General features: G+C 40.4%; 1 protein-coding gene across 14 annotated transcripts in view; it reads right to left on the reverse strand.

Annotated features, from left to right (window-relative positions):
• TRIM2 (tripartite motif containing 2) overlaps positions 1 to 17,221 on the reverse strand; it is a 96,601-nt gene that overhangs the window by 37,071 nt on the left and 42,309 nt on the right. For 6 of the 14 annotated variants that reach the window (XM_021530188.3, XM_021530176.3, XM_021530178.3 and 3 more), the window contains one exon: positions 966 to 1,147. In XM_021530188.3, the coding sequence (XP_021385863.1) occupies positions 966 to 1,099 (134 nt within the window). In that variant the 5' untranslated portion in view covers positions 1,100 to 1,147. Of the gene's footprint in view, positions 1 to 965; positions 1,148 to 1,964; positions 2,023 to 5,717; positions 6,629 to 12,052; positions 14,913 to 17,221 lie in introns of those variants that run through there. The other 8 variants (XM_021530189.3, XM_021530175.3, XM_021530177.3 and 5 more) reach the window with 4 other exon arrangements.

Here is a 17,221-nt window from a genome sequence, read left to right on the forward strand (position 1 = left end):
GTTTTACACATGAACAGAAGTCAGGAAATGTAACATCTTGTCACACTGACTTCAGTAAGAGTTTCAGTGCTGTCTTTTTGAATGCTGGGATTTCCTGTTGTTCTACAAAAGACCAGTTCCATCTGACACAAGCAAAGATCCACAATTTTTCTTTCACCCTGTGCAAAGGTAGAGATTCACACCACAATTCTTGCTAAGAGGTGGAAATCTCCTAAATTAAATAATTGTTCACACCACATACCATTTATAAACCTTCTCCTGCCATTCAATATACAATCCAGAGTTGCATTCCATCATCAGATTAAGAACTCTAACCACTAATTCTTCAGCTAACTTTTATGCAAGTGCTGTATTTTCTCCACAATTTGATGGATAGTGCAACATTAAAGTATCATTATGCATATTCAGTTCATTCAGCCAAATACAGTAAAAGGCAGGTTGCTGGTTTATCACATCTCTTTCCAGAGAGCTTCCCACTTCAGTCAACCAAACTGCAGAATAACGAAGACATTTAATCTCAGGTTATTAATAATGCATGTATCATGTCTAAGTCTTGGACATTAAAGGATGGGATAATTACTTATCAGCTTAGTAAATTAACAAATATTTTTTTAAATTGTGTCTAATTATATGATAACCAGAATAAATTTGAGATCATTAACTTGAGGTCCAATTTCTGACTATCATCACCTTTCACACTGTAGCAACCATATTCATTAGTTTGATTAGATTTACTTTTTGTTTACTCATGCATAAAGGGAACATATTCCAAATATGCCTCTGCTGTCTCTTCTTCCTGCCTGCCACAAACGTGTTTTTCTACATCCCTGTCTCTCCAGCCTTCCCAGACTTTATCATGCCTTAACACCACATTGACAAGTAGAGGGAAAAGTCCCTGTCCTCTAAAGGATGCCTTGTCCTCTGCTTGCAGCATGACACAAATCCAGCATGAGGAAAGGACTTACCTCTCACAGAAAGTGTGCAGGCAGGGAAGTACTTTGGGGTTCTTGTAACGGTCCAGGCATATGCTGCAAATCAGAAACTGCTTGTCAATCTGACGGACCACAGGACTTGGGATGTTGGAGCCTTCACTGGCCATCCTAGACCACTGACATATGGGTCCTGTTCCCTTCTACCCTGCACAGTGCTGAAAGCAGGGTGGGGAAAAGAAAAGAAAAATGACTTATAAACTCCATGTAATAACAAAAATCATTGACTAATCCACTCATGTTTTATCCTTATGCAGGAATTCATACTTCCATATAAAATCAAAACAAGAAAGAATGAAACTTCTAAAATGGTTTATCACTGATGACAGCCAGGGAAACAGTCAGCAACATCTACAATACCACTGCCTGAGCATTCTGGAAAGGCATGCTGCCTCTAGACTGAAAGAGTTACGGGGCTGTCTGGTTTTAAAGAAAACCCATGATAAAAACATTCTTGAGCCAATAGGTTCAGCCAGTGCTAACAAACATCGGATTTCTTACATCTACAGTACCGCTGGCAAAATGCTCAAACTGGAACTGCACCAGCCAGTCAAATGGCTGCATCACAGACAGAGTACGAAAATTATTCACCTAACAATTTTTTTCCCTTGTCAGTGCTGGTATTGCCAAAAATATTGTAGATTTTGACTTCAGGAAGCCTCCAAGAAGGAAGCTCCAGAACCAGCCAGCCCCCGAGAAGGGAATGCTCAAATTCTGCATCACCAGTAGGGATGAGGTAGACACAATGAAAATCCTCATGATAAAAGAAACAGAGCAAAGAAGAGGCAAGTGATAGCCACTGAGAATCAGCAACAGTACAGTGAAGGATACATGAAGCACATCCAAATAATAAATGCAATAAAAATGTCATTCTAGGCAGAACTAGTAGTAAGAATCATATTTCTAGGACTGAGGATTCTTCATAATCTGGCATACAAAGCATGGAATAAAAGGCTAAGAAAAAAGTCTACTAACTGTTAGAATTAAAATCGCAGGTTAAATAGATGGCAGCAGGCTTGGAACACCTCCTGTCCTGGAACAAGGCACAGGGAGAGAAAAACGTATGTTCTTTTCAGCTGGAGATACAGATTATAGCCAATAATAGAATAAAATGTGAAAAGAGAAGACAGAAAGAAAAGGATGGAAGCAACCATAGAAAAAAGTAAACTGCCTGCTAAAATAGTTTAGGACAAACAGAGTCCCTGGCAGGGTGGCCCAGCAGGAACTCCTCTCCATCAGCATTTCTAGCAGGCTGGAGTGCCGGGAGGCGCAGGCGCGACTGTCGCAGCACTGAGCTCTGCCAGAGCTCCCGCACCCACAGTGGAACTGGGCTCCTCTTCTCCCTGAGCTGCAAACCCAGCTGGGCTTCTTCTCTGCAGGTACACTCCTGAGGCGTCTAACTTCTCCCTAAACAATTTCTACCCCTTTTTAGTCACCCATTTCAGACAATTTGAGGTCTAGCTCGAGGGCAGTTCAGGCTTTCCAAGACAAAAACAACAAGCCCTCTGCTGATCATGCTCAAAGGTCTCTCAATTCCAGAATGCTTTGCATGACCTGTGCGGCATTTTATCGTTAGTGTTACATTAGGTCTTCTTCCTGTGCTTGAACGAATGGCACACTGGTCTGTCAGAACCCACGCTGCTCTTCCCGAGCTGTGTACTAAGCCATACGGGGATGTTTTTTCTTACTACACCGAGCAAGGGGCTATTCCTAGGATAATGACAGTGATTATGGATCATAAGTCAGCTGTGCTGGCTTCCCTGATAACATAAGTGGGGCATAGCCTCAGTGTTAGCAAATACAGCAGCATAAAATTATTCACACTTCAAATACCCAACAGCAGTAACTGACATTTAATTCAATGGAAAACACTTATGGCAGGCTCTTTTGTTTCCTTTTTTTCTGAGGAAGGGGAAACTGCAATGATAAAAATTGCTCTAATACTCAGAAAATATTATGTTTGTTCATGACCCAGAAATGCATGATTTGTGGATTGATATTTGCATGTCTTTTTCATCTTTTTTAATACTTAAAAAAAATTTCTTTCCCCATAGTAAGATAAATGTATTACATAAACACAAATTATTTTTTGCTATTTAAATGCCAAAAATCACACGGAATAAACCTTCAGAGATCAATTAACAAACAGTGTTACTTTTAAAAAGCTTGCGTTAAAGGTGGCTTTACAAGAAGTGGAACCAAAATATCTGGCTTTTACAAAGCGGAGTAGAAAGACCAGACAATCAAATACCCATTAACATATTCATACATGTGGCAGTATAATACGCAGAACATCACCATGAAAAGGAACATCAGTGTTTCAAAAGGAAAATTCATTTCACCACTTACACAGCTGTGTTTGCCTCCCACTCTCCCTCCCCAAATGTTAGGGGCAGGGACCCAAATAAAACAGGGACCATAATCAGAAGCAGGAGGATTTCTTATCAAAAGCATGGTTTCCAAATTGGACACACCAACAGTATAATTTTTTTGTTATAGACTGAACACATACTGGAAAAAGCTGTATTTAAGATATGAAAGAATAGGTGTCCAGTGAGTGCTGCCTGTCATTTAACAGAAGAAAGTCCTCTATCAACCAGGTATTATTTTCTGTATTTCATCTTTCCCTTATCAAGTAAAGCTACACCAGTAAATAATGCTTACACAAGAAAACCTGCTGCTGGCTGAAAAAAATTAATATTGATTTAACCTGTTTTTCATCTTAGTTTTTCACATTCTCCCAATGCCACTGCAAAATCGAGTAATTCTTAGCATTTCCTACACAAATCTCATTCCAGCTACATTATTTTTCAAATGCTCATGCTTTAAGCTTTGTCAATGAAAGAAACCATTAATGATTCAGAAATAAGGGCTTTTAATACTCTGTATTTTGTCTGAAATGCAGCACACATCGTCATTAATCCCCTGCGTTCACATACATCAGATTTAAAACATGCACCTGGAAATAGAATTTAATCTGTACATTTCAAGCTTTGGCCTCTACCTGGTACAACTTCTCCCACAAATAGTCCCTTTAAAAACTCTTTTGAGTATGGGATTTGCAGGATTCGGCAGCCTCTCTAAGGCAATTCTACCTTTGATGTAGTCTTGATGAATGTGATGTGGCTATGAGAAGGATGATTTTGCTCACTTATTCAATGAAAACAACTGAACAATCAAATATTATTTGAAGAAAATCTGGAGATTTTAGACAGTGTTTTTGAATTTCACCAGACAATATTTTTTCTGATTTACTGCTATGCTTGCAGCAACATAAGTTTTAAATATATTAGCAGTGGAAGATTTTACAAAGTAACACTACTTTTACAAGAAAAATGTTTTTGTTTTTTTTTTAGCAGCATCTTCCGAGTTCAAAAACTGCCGCAGTGCTTTTCAGAGGTTCATTATGTCTCACAATCAAAAAGAGCGGCTTAAAGCATGAGCTTCGAAAACAGGGCAATCACTTTTCCATGGAGTTACACTTCGTAATTTAAACATGCAAAGCGAAAGGACTAAGAAACATTGCACTAAACAAGACTTAAGCCCCCACCCATTTATCTGTGACACAAACACACACACACAAAACCAAATTCGGGCTCGCTAAACCAAGTGCAGTAAAGGGCTCTGAAATTTACTCCCTTTGTCGCCTTTTCAAGGCTCAAGGATCGCGATCTTCCCAGCCACCCCAGAAACAGCAGTACTCTTTTTTTCCTTCTGCATGGAGATACAATTTTCATTTAAAATACACTAGACCACAAAGAAAGGAGAAAACAATGGCTCTCTAAGCTAGTGGAAAGCTTTGCCCCGCTATGCATGCATGCCTTCAGGAAAGCCAGGGTGCGGCCCCACCCATATGAAAGGAACTTCCTATAGCACTGGAAAAGGGGTGGGAAAAAAAAAATCAAGTTAAGTATAGCAAATAACAGTTCCAGAAGAGCTGTTTCAGGTAAAAAGAGACATGTAATAGAAAAATGCACCCTTCTACAGGTATCCTCAAATGAGCTCTGGAACTCCTGAAAATTCTCTATTAGTTTTCCAGTCAAGAAAAGACATTGGGGAATCAAGTAACTGTTCACTTCACAGGATTTTATTCCTAAAAGAGCAGAATTCTGTTTTATGATACACTGCTTGCTGTCTCTGAAATTCACCCAGCTAGAGCTGCAACTAGCCTGAAAGTACAGCCTGAGGAGAACAAATTGCTTGCAGTTTATTCATCCTCTTCTTATCAATGGTATTCACAACCTAGAGGGTCTATTCATGTACTATGAATGAATAGGTTTCCAATGGCAACGTTTCCAAAGGAACACTTAGGCCTCCAGAGCCATAAGAAAAGGTGGGGAACCTCAATAATGTTTCTTCAAGGACTGGGAGAGCTGAGCCTTTAAAGTCCTTAAAACAGATAGATCACCTGTCCACAGTCTGTAGGAATAAAGAACATATTCAAGCCATTTCTAGCAGCAGCCCCCAGATTAGCCAATACAGAACACACTGAGCAAATTAATAATCAGAACAGCCACACAGTCCTCTTGTGTAAAAGGCTTGATAAGCTAAATTTGCATTCCTTTCTCTCCCACTCTTGCAATCAGCTTAGTGCCTTGTTTAAGACACAGCAACCCTCTTCTTTCTTACAGCATGCAGAAATGTAATGAACAATCGGGCCAAAACAGGAGCAACCCAACAGCAGCCACCAGGAATAACACTGAGCAAACTTGAGCATTTCAGACCTACCCATCTTTGTAGAAAAATAGCTTAAATCAGTGCAGTGCTGAGGATAAAATCCTTGCAGGGACGAAGCTGCAGTTCCGCAGTAATCCAAACGAACAAACCATCATCTGTTAATATTTCAAACCTCACTCATAAAACTGCTAAGGAGTCCCTATCACAGCACAATCATTATTAGATGCACGAGAGATTTTGTGCTCTAAGGAATGACGCTCCATTCCATGAAGAGGACAGGTGGAAAGAAAAATGGAAGAATAAGAGGAGGCCCAGTGAAGTCGTCATGAATTTTTTTTTTCCTCCCTGGGTCATTTACAAGTGGGAGACCCCTTCAGGATTCAAACCAATCAATCTTTATTTAGCACATCTTTTTCTCACTCAGCCCGTGTAGAAAGACTGCAGCAAATGGTGCAAGGGATTGTGGGATGGGGATGCAGCAGAGAGCTGCAACCAGATTCGCTGGGTTCTTTTTTTCCCTCCCTACTCAGCAATCAGCTGTTCCGAGGCTCCGCGCACGGCCATTGAATTCGCTCACCAGAATGTTATTACAGGATTAGCAGGCGGAGACAGCTACCACCGTGCATCTGGCATGTCCATGCAGCTAAGAAATGCATATGCAAATACTACTCACAAATCGGAAAAGGATTTAACTCTGAAGGAGAGAGTAAATATTACATAACATCCATCACCAGGACAGCTGCCAGAGATAAAACGAAAGCACTTTCGTTTATAAAGAAGATAAAGTTTAACACTTAATGATTCCACTCGGATTTTTCCAGGATTCTGGGTTTTTCTTGGAACGTCATTTTTCCCTGATCCAACTTTTAGAAGCAACAAAAGACCCCACAAATGCTCTTTGTGTCTCTCGAGATGCTTAAAACAGAAGGAGCCTCTCCAGAAAAGTGTGCTACTGACACACAAACCAGCAGCAGCTTCTTCTACTACAGAGCCATATATTTGATCTGACTCAGTCTCAAGGCAAATATTCAAGGCAGCAATAGTAAACTCATATTTCAAGGAATTTGAGAATCAAGGCTAACAGACTGTTCAACTTTTCTATAAACATTAATGCAAAGGTATATTATTATAGTTAATCTATTTGCTTGCTTACATTTTTTTAAATTCACAGATCAACTCTGATTTTACTAGGCTGTTACCGAAGAAATAAAAAAAAATTGGTGCCTGCTATTTTTATCTATGCAGAGGAGCATGTTAAAAAGATGCTTGTGAATACACAGACAACACTGAAGTAAAGCAACATAGAATTAGCTTTGTCTTCCAGTATAACAGCTGGTGGGTTTTGCAGACAAGGTAGTATTTGCATCTCTAAATACAGTGTATCTTTTCTTTTGAAAAAACCAAATCATATGCAAGTATTTCAGCTAACTGAGGCTAACAAAGCTTCCCACAAATAAAAGAACACAAAGCACCATTTGCATCAATAAGAAAACATGTGGAGCTTAAATATTCTCTTTGCTACCCTGACTTTATTAGGACAGATATAGATATTTGAGAAGTTTAAAATGTTGTCCAAAGCTCTTTAAGCACAGTTTCCAAATAATATTTATTCCATTCTTGAATTGATCAGTTAAGTAGTATTAATAATCATTTAGTGTGACTGAATTGCAATCTAAATTCCTGTTGAAAATATAAATTCTGCACACATTCTTGACTTTCCACTTGGTGATCATTTAGCCAGATCATTTTATGCATCAGGCAAGTCCAGACTGGTTTCCCTGGACAATATGCCCACAGGGTGAAGGCATGTTGTAATCCAGATTATAACTTGAAATGAAACATCAGGCAGTGTGTGTTCACGTATTAGGGTTTGTGGTGCCTGTGCCAAAATACTGCCCCTCTAACTCCCTTAACACTTGTGGAACTCAATCAAAGAGAACACAAGGTATGTTTCATTTTAGCTCCAACATTCAGGAACAGCAGGATTTATAGTTTAAAAGAAAGTTGGAGATTTTGGGCATGTTTTTGGAGAGGTAGATTTTTTATCTTTGGTTCAGGGAGTTGTTTGGTTTTCTTTTTAAACTGTCTGGGGAATCCCTATTGCAAAGAACAAACAGAAGATTTCACTCCCACAACAAGAAGATCCAAGGCTTTTATTTCTGCCAGTGGAACAAAGACACATAAAACAAAAATCAAGTTTTAAAATTCAGGAGTGGCACCCCCAGAACTGAAGTGGAAGACTGTCAGACAGAAGCATGCAGACATCATTGAGTTGCTTGCTGTCCCTTTCTCATTTCTAACACTGCATTTACATATGCTAAAACATGACCAGTATCACTCAAATAACTATTTCCATTTATGGTCAGTAGTAAGGACTACATACTCCTCAGAACCGACCCCGTAACATACCTCATGGCCAAAGGAGACTGCTGGAGCCACAGCTGCAGCCACTCTGATAGGGAAATACGCCTCCAAACCAGAGATTCCTTCAAAGTGCTGTTCTCCGACAACTAACTCTGAGAAGTTGCCTGCTGACAAATGAGCTGATACTCCACAAATTGTCCTGCTTCTTCAACAAAACAAAAACGTGCTACTGTGGCAAGGAAATTGAGACAAAATGCATAGCCTTTCCCAGAGATTTTTCTTGTTACGCATTGATATGTTTAGTGAGGAGGAAATGGATTCAATCTTGCACTTTACCCCCATAGCAGTTACAACCAGACTCATTCAAATAGGTTTATTGTATGTGTATGTCTTTTGTGCTGGGAGATGGGGGTGGGGGGTGGTCATTATATGCTTTGTTTGTTGTTTTTCTGGTTTTATTCAAAAAAGAATAAGCTACTTTTCCTCAGAAAATTGCTGCATTTCATTGCTGTTGACTTATCTGTATCACTGCTGACTACAGAAGAAAGCTCTGGAGAAGAAAATTCATAGTACATGCCATCTTCATAGTGCCATGGAAGAGTGATCTAACTATCTAACAGATAACTTCTGTTGTTGTCCTCTGTAAATGTCATGGGTTTTGAATAACTTATTGTTTTCCCTGTTCCACACACAACCTGAATTCATTTTCTTAGTGGGGGCCATGATTAGTACATTACCAAAAAACCTCACATTTAACTTACAGGTCATAGGTAAATATTGATAATATTAAATAAGTCATCCAAACATTCCAAGTTAAGATTAATGGTCTGCACTGAAGCCTACACTATAAACTGACTGAATGGAGAGTAGTCTAGCTCACCCTGCTGTACAAAACAGATTTTAAGGTCAGCTGAAAAAAAATTATTGGGTTAGTTCAAACTAAATGACCAGCTAATACAGTCCTGGCAATTAAGGCTGACTGAAAAGTAAGAGATGCGAGAGACCAGAAATCAATTACCCGAAGCCAACATGCTGGAAATGAGGATTAGTTTAGGAACACAAATATAGAATAGAATGGGCTGTTACAGCCATCACACAGCTCCACACATCCCTCATTTGACCCTGGTGCCAGGAGAGCAAGTGGGGTGAAACAGCCAAGATTTGTCATTGTGGAGCCATGCCCACAACCAGGAATCAAGGGGCCTAAGCCTTCCTTATGAGCCGGTGGCCTTTACCTTTCACCACTGTAGCCTTGAAGCCACACAGACCCAGCAGCTTCCAGAGAGCAAGTGTCACTTCAGCCCTCACTTCACATTCTCCAATAGTCCAGGCTGTAGCTCACACCATCTGAGAACAGCAACAGCTTCCTCCCACTGTGGGTTTGCAGCCAGAGGGCATGTCTGCCCCAAAAGGATCTCTGCTAGGTCCTGGTTCCTTCCCATCAGCCACAGACATACGCCGTGGTCACTCCCTCATCTTATGATCCAGCAGAGCAGATGCTTTTTCCCAAAGCTTGTGATCCAGCACAAGGGATTTGTCATAGCCTGGGAGGCAAACAGCTTGAAAGGTTTGCCTGGGATGTAATGCTGGACTGCTGGAAACTTTCCCAGCAGCCCAGCACCCATCCTCCTATGACTTTGCCACGTTCTTTTATTTCCTTCTACCTTCTGCTTATGCCCAGTTTAGCTTGCCAAGGCTGCAGATTTTGCAGCACAACTGCAGCACAGCTGGGTCAGCCTGGCCTCCCTGCTCAGCCAGCCTGAGCCTTTCTGCACTTCTTGCCTCTCTCTACCACTGAAGGTGCAAGTCAGGCAGCATTAGACACAAAGTGCTTTTCTCCCCTCCGTGTTATTTTTTCTCTTCCCTCTACTGCCATTGAGGTGGCACTGCAGCTACCAGAAACAAGCTCTGTATTCTGGCATTCCTTCTGCACAGCATGGGCTGACCTTCAGTATCACTGTCAGATGCAGACGTCACGAATTAGATTTTTTTTAAATAGTTTTCAGCTGCTGAAGGCACAGGAGTAACAGGAATAGAAGCCACTGCTACAAATTAAAGCCTTCCTTAATAGTGTTAAAACGTGTTTAATGATTTATTCTTTTTTCTTCCTCTTTTCCTATCCTGTAATCAAAGCTTACAAAAGGGTGAGACCCTGAAACATGGGTGGACCTCTTAAGACATCAACATACTAATGCTATATACTCCAGTTTGTAGAGGGAAGGTCATAGCTGGCATCTAATACCCACATTTAGTTCCTCTCTTCATCCCCACAACTTGTGCCTCTGCAGTACCCCTTCTCCACCCCCGCTTGGAGATGAACAGTCCTGCTTCTGTCCCCAGAGACCCCATCTCCCAGCTGTCCTGTCCTTGGATGGAGAGGGGACCTACTGGTGGCTGCCCTGCACACACCAAGGGATAAGTCTGGCAGGTTAGAGCTTGTGTGATCACACAGTCATCACCAGCTGAGAGGTTATTTGTCTGACTCAGGTTTTCAGGACCTCTTTTTGAGTCAAGGCCTTGCACAATAAATTCCAAAACAGCTGGAACACACTAAACTTACTGCATGAGAGAGGACAATGCATGAATGGGCATCCATGAATCTTCAGCCAAATTCCCCAAATTCTCAAAAATGAGATTTCAAAGAGAAGGGACAAAAAATGAATGGAAAGGACACACTAAGGGAAAGAACAGGATAAAAGTATCAGGCTAAATTACATCATCAGAATTATAATTTAGGGCCCTTTCCTTGTTTAATAAAATGTCATATTCTCAGGTGAGTTCCTAAAAAAGTCTGCAATAAGGTATGTCAAAGTAATTATTTCAGAGACTAGATGCTGTGCAGTCATAAGTAAAAGAATTTTAAATTGTATATTTGCCATCCAAAGCAGTAAGTCAGAGCATCTCTACAGAAAAGAACCCTACCCTGACTACTAGTACTGTTACAATCACCCTTAGAATTCCACAGTTTTGACTCTCTAGGTCTACCTATTTTGTGAACACTGACAGGTCTCTGTTCAGCCTTTATAGGCACACAGGCTCAAATAAAACCAACCTGAACTGACAATTAATTAAAACTGCACATCAAAACACTGCTGCTTCCATAAACATCTGCTGTGAAATGTTACTTGAAATAAACGTGCTCCATGAAGACTCCACACTAATTACTGTTAACACTTTCAGGAACAGGAAAATAGGCAATAGAGCAAAAAAAAGGAGGCTGATCAGGAATCTATTTGGAAAAAGGTCTCTGGTCTTTTCTACATACTGTTAGATATAAAATATGCTGAAAAATGCTCTAGGCATTTTCTTAAGAGTTGCTGAGCAACAGGGAAAAAAATATATGCAAGCAGAAAATGCTCAATGCTTTTGGTACTGAGCTGTGTGGTGAAAATTGTAGACACCATCCCCTCCACTCCCTCCTGAGACTGTAACTGCCCCACGCTGCATGTCCACTGCAGCTCTCACTTTAGCTGAGCTAAGACACTTCAGGTGCTGGAGTTTAATCACATATGCTCTGATGACCACCAAAAAGTTACTCTGCTATTTCCATTTAATTCAGTAGGATTTTGGTGAACTAGTATGAAGTTCAAATCAGCAAAAGAGAAGGTAGCACTCAGCAATAACTACAAGCCATGTAACTTCTTCACAAAATTAAGGAGAGTGCCAACCCTTTAGAATGTTTTTCTTGCAGCCTTCAAAACTCCCACTCCCCACCAAATGTAACAGATGAAACACAAAGAAACTTAAACCACCTTAGGTGTCTCACAACAAGAAACAGGAGATAGAATCTAAGCATTAAAAAAAGCAAAAATGGAGGCAGAAAGGGAAGGAATTATAATTTTCTTAGCACAAAAAGACATTACCGGGATAAGGACTAAGAAGAAAGGAGAAAAAAGAGCCCCTCTCCAGCATGTGAACAGCCTGAGATCAGGTTCACATCCTCTGCAACATTTATATTGTTTAAATACAAAATATTGGTTGCTGCAGCTCCATATTTACCTTAGCTGTTAAACAGTACCCACCTCATTTTCTCATCCACAGCCCAGCAGCGATGTTAACTTCTATATCTGCCAAGTCTTCTTCTGAACCAAAATATCTTTCAAAAACACAGCAATAAGTCTAAACACGTATATCGTCCTTGGGTTCAGAGAAAACCTTGCTCAAGCGTTAAGTGGCAGGCAGAAGGTTACCCAGGCAGGCTCTTTATGTTGGCAAAAGTGCAATGCTGAACTTTCACAGCAAGTAGGTAAACACATAGCTATGTGCAGCAGGTAGTCTGGCAGCACTAGCAGTAGTGAGAAACAATGTCAGGACAACCTTGGCAGAAGCAGCTTTGTGGGTTTTAACAATGGTTGTGGGCACAGGAGCTGAACAGACCAAACAACCACAGCGAAAAGCCATCTACAGCTCTCGGTGGGAGCTCAAAGTGCACAGAGCTCAAGCATGCCAGCTGTGACGCTGTGTCCTCCACCTCCGCACTCACAGGGACACTCTATTTGACTTTCCAGCAGTCAGTTCCAGCAGTTCAAAACCTGGAAACACCCAGTGGCTGAACTTCACTCAGTAAACATGTCCTTCCAGTCCTCAGCAAGGGCACTCATTTGCTGATTGCATGCCAACACTCCTATTTAAAGAACTGTTGTTATTGGAAATAGCTGAAACCTTTCTACAGCAGGGATTAAGTGCTCCCTGCACCTTGTGCCTTGCCTGCAGGAATGCATCAATTCCCAGCATGTGCTTCCACAGCAGTTTTACCACAGCCACAGTAACATGCATTATCAGCCTGCAAAAGTCCATCAAACCCCTGTGTGGGCAGGATCCCCAGATAGTCCTTCCAAGCAGCTGCTCTGGCTCAGCCCAGGTTTTCCTCAGGCCTTCTCCCTAAGGTACAAGATTTTATCCATGACACTAAGCTCTCTACCTTTACCCTTCATCTCCAAAAACAACTCTCCTAAGCTGCTTCTTAGATATCTCTAGCAGGTTCAAGCCAGATGCCTAAAGGCCCTTACGAGGCATTGCCAGGCTGCTCATAAGCAAATGCTCAGCTCTGATGTAGGTTAGATTTCTGCAAAAATGACATTTTCAGGAGACCTTGTACATACACTCCTGCATGAATGTCAGTCTTTTCAATTGGCATCACAACTTAGGAAGCAACAGCTAATGAAAGAGGAATAAAGCAGAACCACTCATATACACAATTTTAAGACTCTCCCAAGCTGAACTGAGATATACAGGACATTCATTTCTACATGAAAATACATCCATTTTATGTTACAGGAAAACCAGTCCATTTTTGTGTACATGAAAAGCAAATTAGGAGACAGTATAGGAAACTATAATATAACAAACATGTGAATGCATCTGTCTGTTTAAACAAAAAAAGACACTTGGAAAAACAAATCTGGCATCAGGAGAGATAAGAACAATATTGTCTTAAATCAATCACATTATCACTTGGACTGTGATAGCACCTGGAGATCTCTTTCAAGTACCAGAATCCTGCTGTGATAGGCACCTGCTACACAGCATACAAGTTCCCTTGAAAATATAGGTAGCTTGTATCTAGGCCAAACACAGTTAGACTGTTGCTATGCAACTCATCTGTGATACTAAGTACTTTCTACACTACGAAGTAAGTTTGCATAGCCAGCCATCAATTTAGATAAGGACTATCTTTGTAAAGAAAGAGGTTGAAGACAGTGGCTTATATAGCATGAAACTCTTGTAGTTTCATAGGAGCAGATCTTAGCATTCTCTTTCCTTTGCAAACTCTATGAGTGGATATAAACTGCCTGAGATTTTAGAAATAGTCCTTGTGGTAACTGTGACAAGATGCACCATGTCATTACTAAAACAGATTATACATTGAGAAATCCTAGTGGAAAACCAGCTACAAACAGGACATGGAGACAACCCTACCTCAGGTACTGAATTGCTCTGTTGGGATCCATCCCCATACGGGCCACCAATTGCTGATGTCAGTGCTTGGCACCAATCAACAGTGGATGGGAACTGACTGTCACTGTTAGTTTATTACCTCACTGTAAGACTTTCATACCTTCTCTCTGTGATTTCTCATGGGCAGCTCTCACAGCACTGATTCCTTTTCTCTTTCTTCTGCACAGCTGCCTGACTTCTACCTGTCCCTATCACAACTGCCTGACCCTTCTGTCCCTAACATGAACACCTGACCCTTTCTGTCCCCAGCAGCACAGACTGATCCTTCCTGTCCCTAACATGAACACCTCACCCTTTCTGTCCCCAGCAGCACAAACTGACCCTTCCTGTCCCTAACATGAACACCTGACCCTTGCTCCTCGCAGCAGCACAGCCAACTGATACCAACTCTCCTCTCGACCAGCTAAACCACCCTTTTACAACACCCATCCTTACTGGACACAGCTGTGACCTATTAAGGGCAGGCCGGTTCCTGCTCTTTGGTAATTAGTACAGCTGCAACTCCTCAGGGGCAAAATTGCCTTCAGCACTATCTCTAGTCTTCTACAATCCATCCTCCCACACTTCTCCAACAAAGATTCCACAGCAAGCAGCTCTTAGGATGTATTTCAAATAACTTAAATGCTTTTGGAAAGTTGATGAAACAATAGTCATTAGGTTTTTGGCAGGTGGAGTCCACTTGAGTTAAATTTTATTCACAATGTATTTTTTATTCACTATTTGTATCTATTGCTTCTTACTATTCCTTTTTGTAGGCCACAGAGGAGAAGCCTCTTTTGTAGACATGAGTAGTGTGCTGGATATTGGTTCACCCTGGGAGCTGTGAAACCCATTGTCCAGGATGCTACAGTTGTTAATATTTTACAGGCATTCCAGGAGAGTGGGACAAATTCCTGGTAAATAAATTTATTGAAGACAGCACCTCTACCAGGAGCTGAACTGGAAGCACAAATCATTGAATACAGAAGATCATTCTGAAGAGTAACATGATATCTCTGATCAATTCTTGTGCTCTTCTGTAGATATCTACTGCCAGCAACCATCCAAATTATAAGGCTAGGCTAGATTTACTTTTGATTTGACCGAGACCAACCTTCAAATTACTCAGAGCAGACATCATTGGAGCCATCCTAGTAGCCACTCCCTTTCGGCATAGTTAATGGCCATGAATGGCTTTACAGGGCTGCTTCTATCACTTTGCAAAGCTAGGCCATTTGAGGATGTGAGGTGAAATGAATCCATCAGACGTCTGCCTTATTACACCACTGTTGCATGAGGAATGTCACTCAGAGCCACAGAGTACCTTTAGCAGGTAGACCCATTTCAAGTCATACAAACAAGACTCCCAACAATGGTGAATGACTAAGCATCACCCCAAGCCAAGAACCCTTTTATAGTAAATACAATAATAACGTAACACTTCTTTCCCTCCTTCCTCTTACTTTTTAAAATTTACTTCATCCTTAGGGAAAAAAAAAACAAACAAAAAGAGACTTCCAGTGATATTGCCTTTTTCTGGTTTCTCTGTATAGGTACTATTAATATATAGGTATTATATAATGTGTACAGATATTATTAATGTATTAAGCAATGTCATAGACCTTGGGGAAATAATGCCTTGATTGCTATTCTGGTTCTTCTCATTTAAAAGTAGCCCACCATCATCAGAGGTCCCCTTCAGATGGTGGACATCTTCAGAGCAGGCTGTTCAGAGGATAAAGGCCACCATTCAGAAGCACAGATAAAAACCCATCTCAAAAGTTAAATCTGGGAAGAAATTTTCCTGTTTTTACAATTAGCTGTATTCAATACTGTGTAATATGTCAGCTTCTGCTAAGGCAAACAAAAATTTTAAACTGTGCCAACAGAAGAAATGGAACTACTCTTTTTTTTTTTTTTTTTTTTTTTTTTTTTTTTTTTTTTTTCAAATCCATCTTACTGCACACAAACATTTTTGCATGCTGTAATCTAGTCTCATTTTTTACTAAGTTTTATGGGATGGAATAGTAAAATCTAGTTAGAATGAGGAAGATGAGGAAGCTAAGGGATGAGGGGATTCTCTGCCTACAAAGAACATGTAGTGCAATTCTTATAGAACAATCCTCCAATACTTAATGTCTTTTCTTTCTGTGTAATAAAGGGTTGCACTTATTTCCACTGAGAGATTTTAAGTAAAAGATTGCTTTTGTAAATTACTGAAAAATTACTTGTCTTTAATTAGGAACTAAGTATCTCAAAACATGTTTGTATTTTACAATCAAAATTTATTTCCAGCTGTTTTAGATGCAAGACAAAAGTTATCACTGCTTATTTGATAAATAGAATGAAATCTTCATGGTGCAACACATAATTTTATCTTTCTTACATTTTCTGAGCTGAGAGACACAAAGAACATTTGTTCCCAAAACTATTCAGAGCAGACTAAGAATTACATAAGACAAGAACCAGTTCTTTGAAGAGCCCTTTGGAAAGACCACATATTAACCCATATTGTAGTACTGTGTCAAAATAACACTCAGGAGAAAAAACCCACCATCAGATGCTATGAAATAATCTGTGGCTCTACCTGACATGTCGGCCCTAGTGCAATTCGGCACAGTGCAATTACTTGAATCACAGAATCACATTGTTGGAAGAGACCTTCAAGATCATCGAGTCCAACCCCTTCCCTAACACCTCAACTAAACCATGGCACTGAGTGCCACATCCAGTCTTTTTTTAAACACATCCAGGGATGGTGACTCCACCACCTCCCCAAGCAGAGCATTCCAATACTTTATTTTGATATCTAGTCTTTTCCAGGTCTAGATATCAAATTAAATCTGCCTTCAAGATTAAAAATCAACTAAACAAACAAACAAACAAACCCAAAAAAACTAGAAACAAAACAAACCAGCACCTGCAGAGGCTTATCTTGTGGGAGTTAATCCCTGAAGGTTTACATTAGCACTTCCACCAATAGAGGGATTACAGAAGAGAAAGTTGTAGAAGAGAATTTAATTAATACTGTTTCCTCACTGGAAAAGGAACAGAAAAGGCAAAACCAAATCAAAAAACTGTGTGAATGCAGAGAAACATGTTGGCATTTCCTCTTTATGAGTTTCTGTGTGCTGTAAATGTTCCTCAGTCCTGCATTTTCATTCCTGGTGGTCATTTTAGTTACTGAGGAATTTTTAAGTAGAGGGATTTACAGTATTTTCAACTTACAGCTGTTCACAGAAGAACCAGGGGGC

This window comes from Lonchura striata, chromosome 4 (assembly GCF_046129695.1).
Source record: "Lonchura striata isolate bLonStr1 chromosome 4, bLonStr1.mat, whole genome shotgun sequence".
Lineage (NCBI taxonomy): Eukaryota > Metazoa > Chordata > Aves > Passeriformes > Estrildidae > Lonchura > Lonchura striata.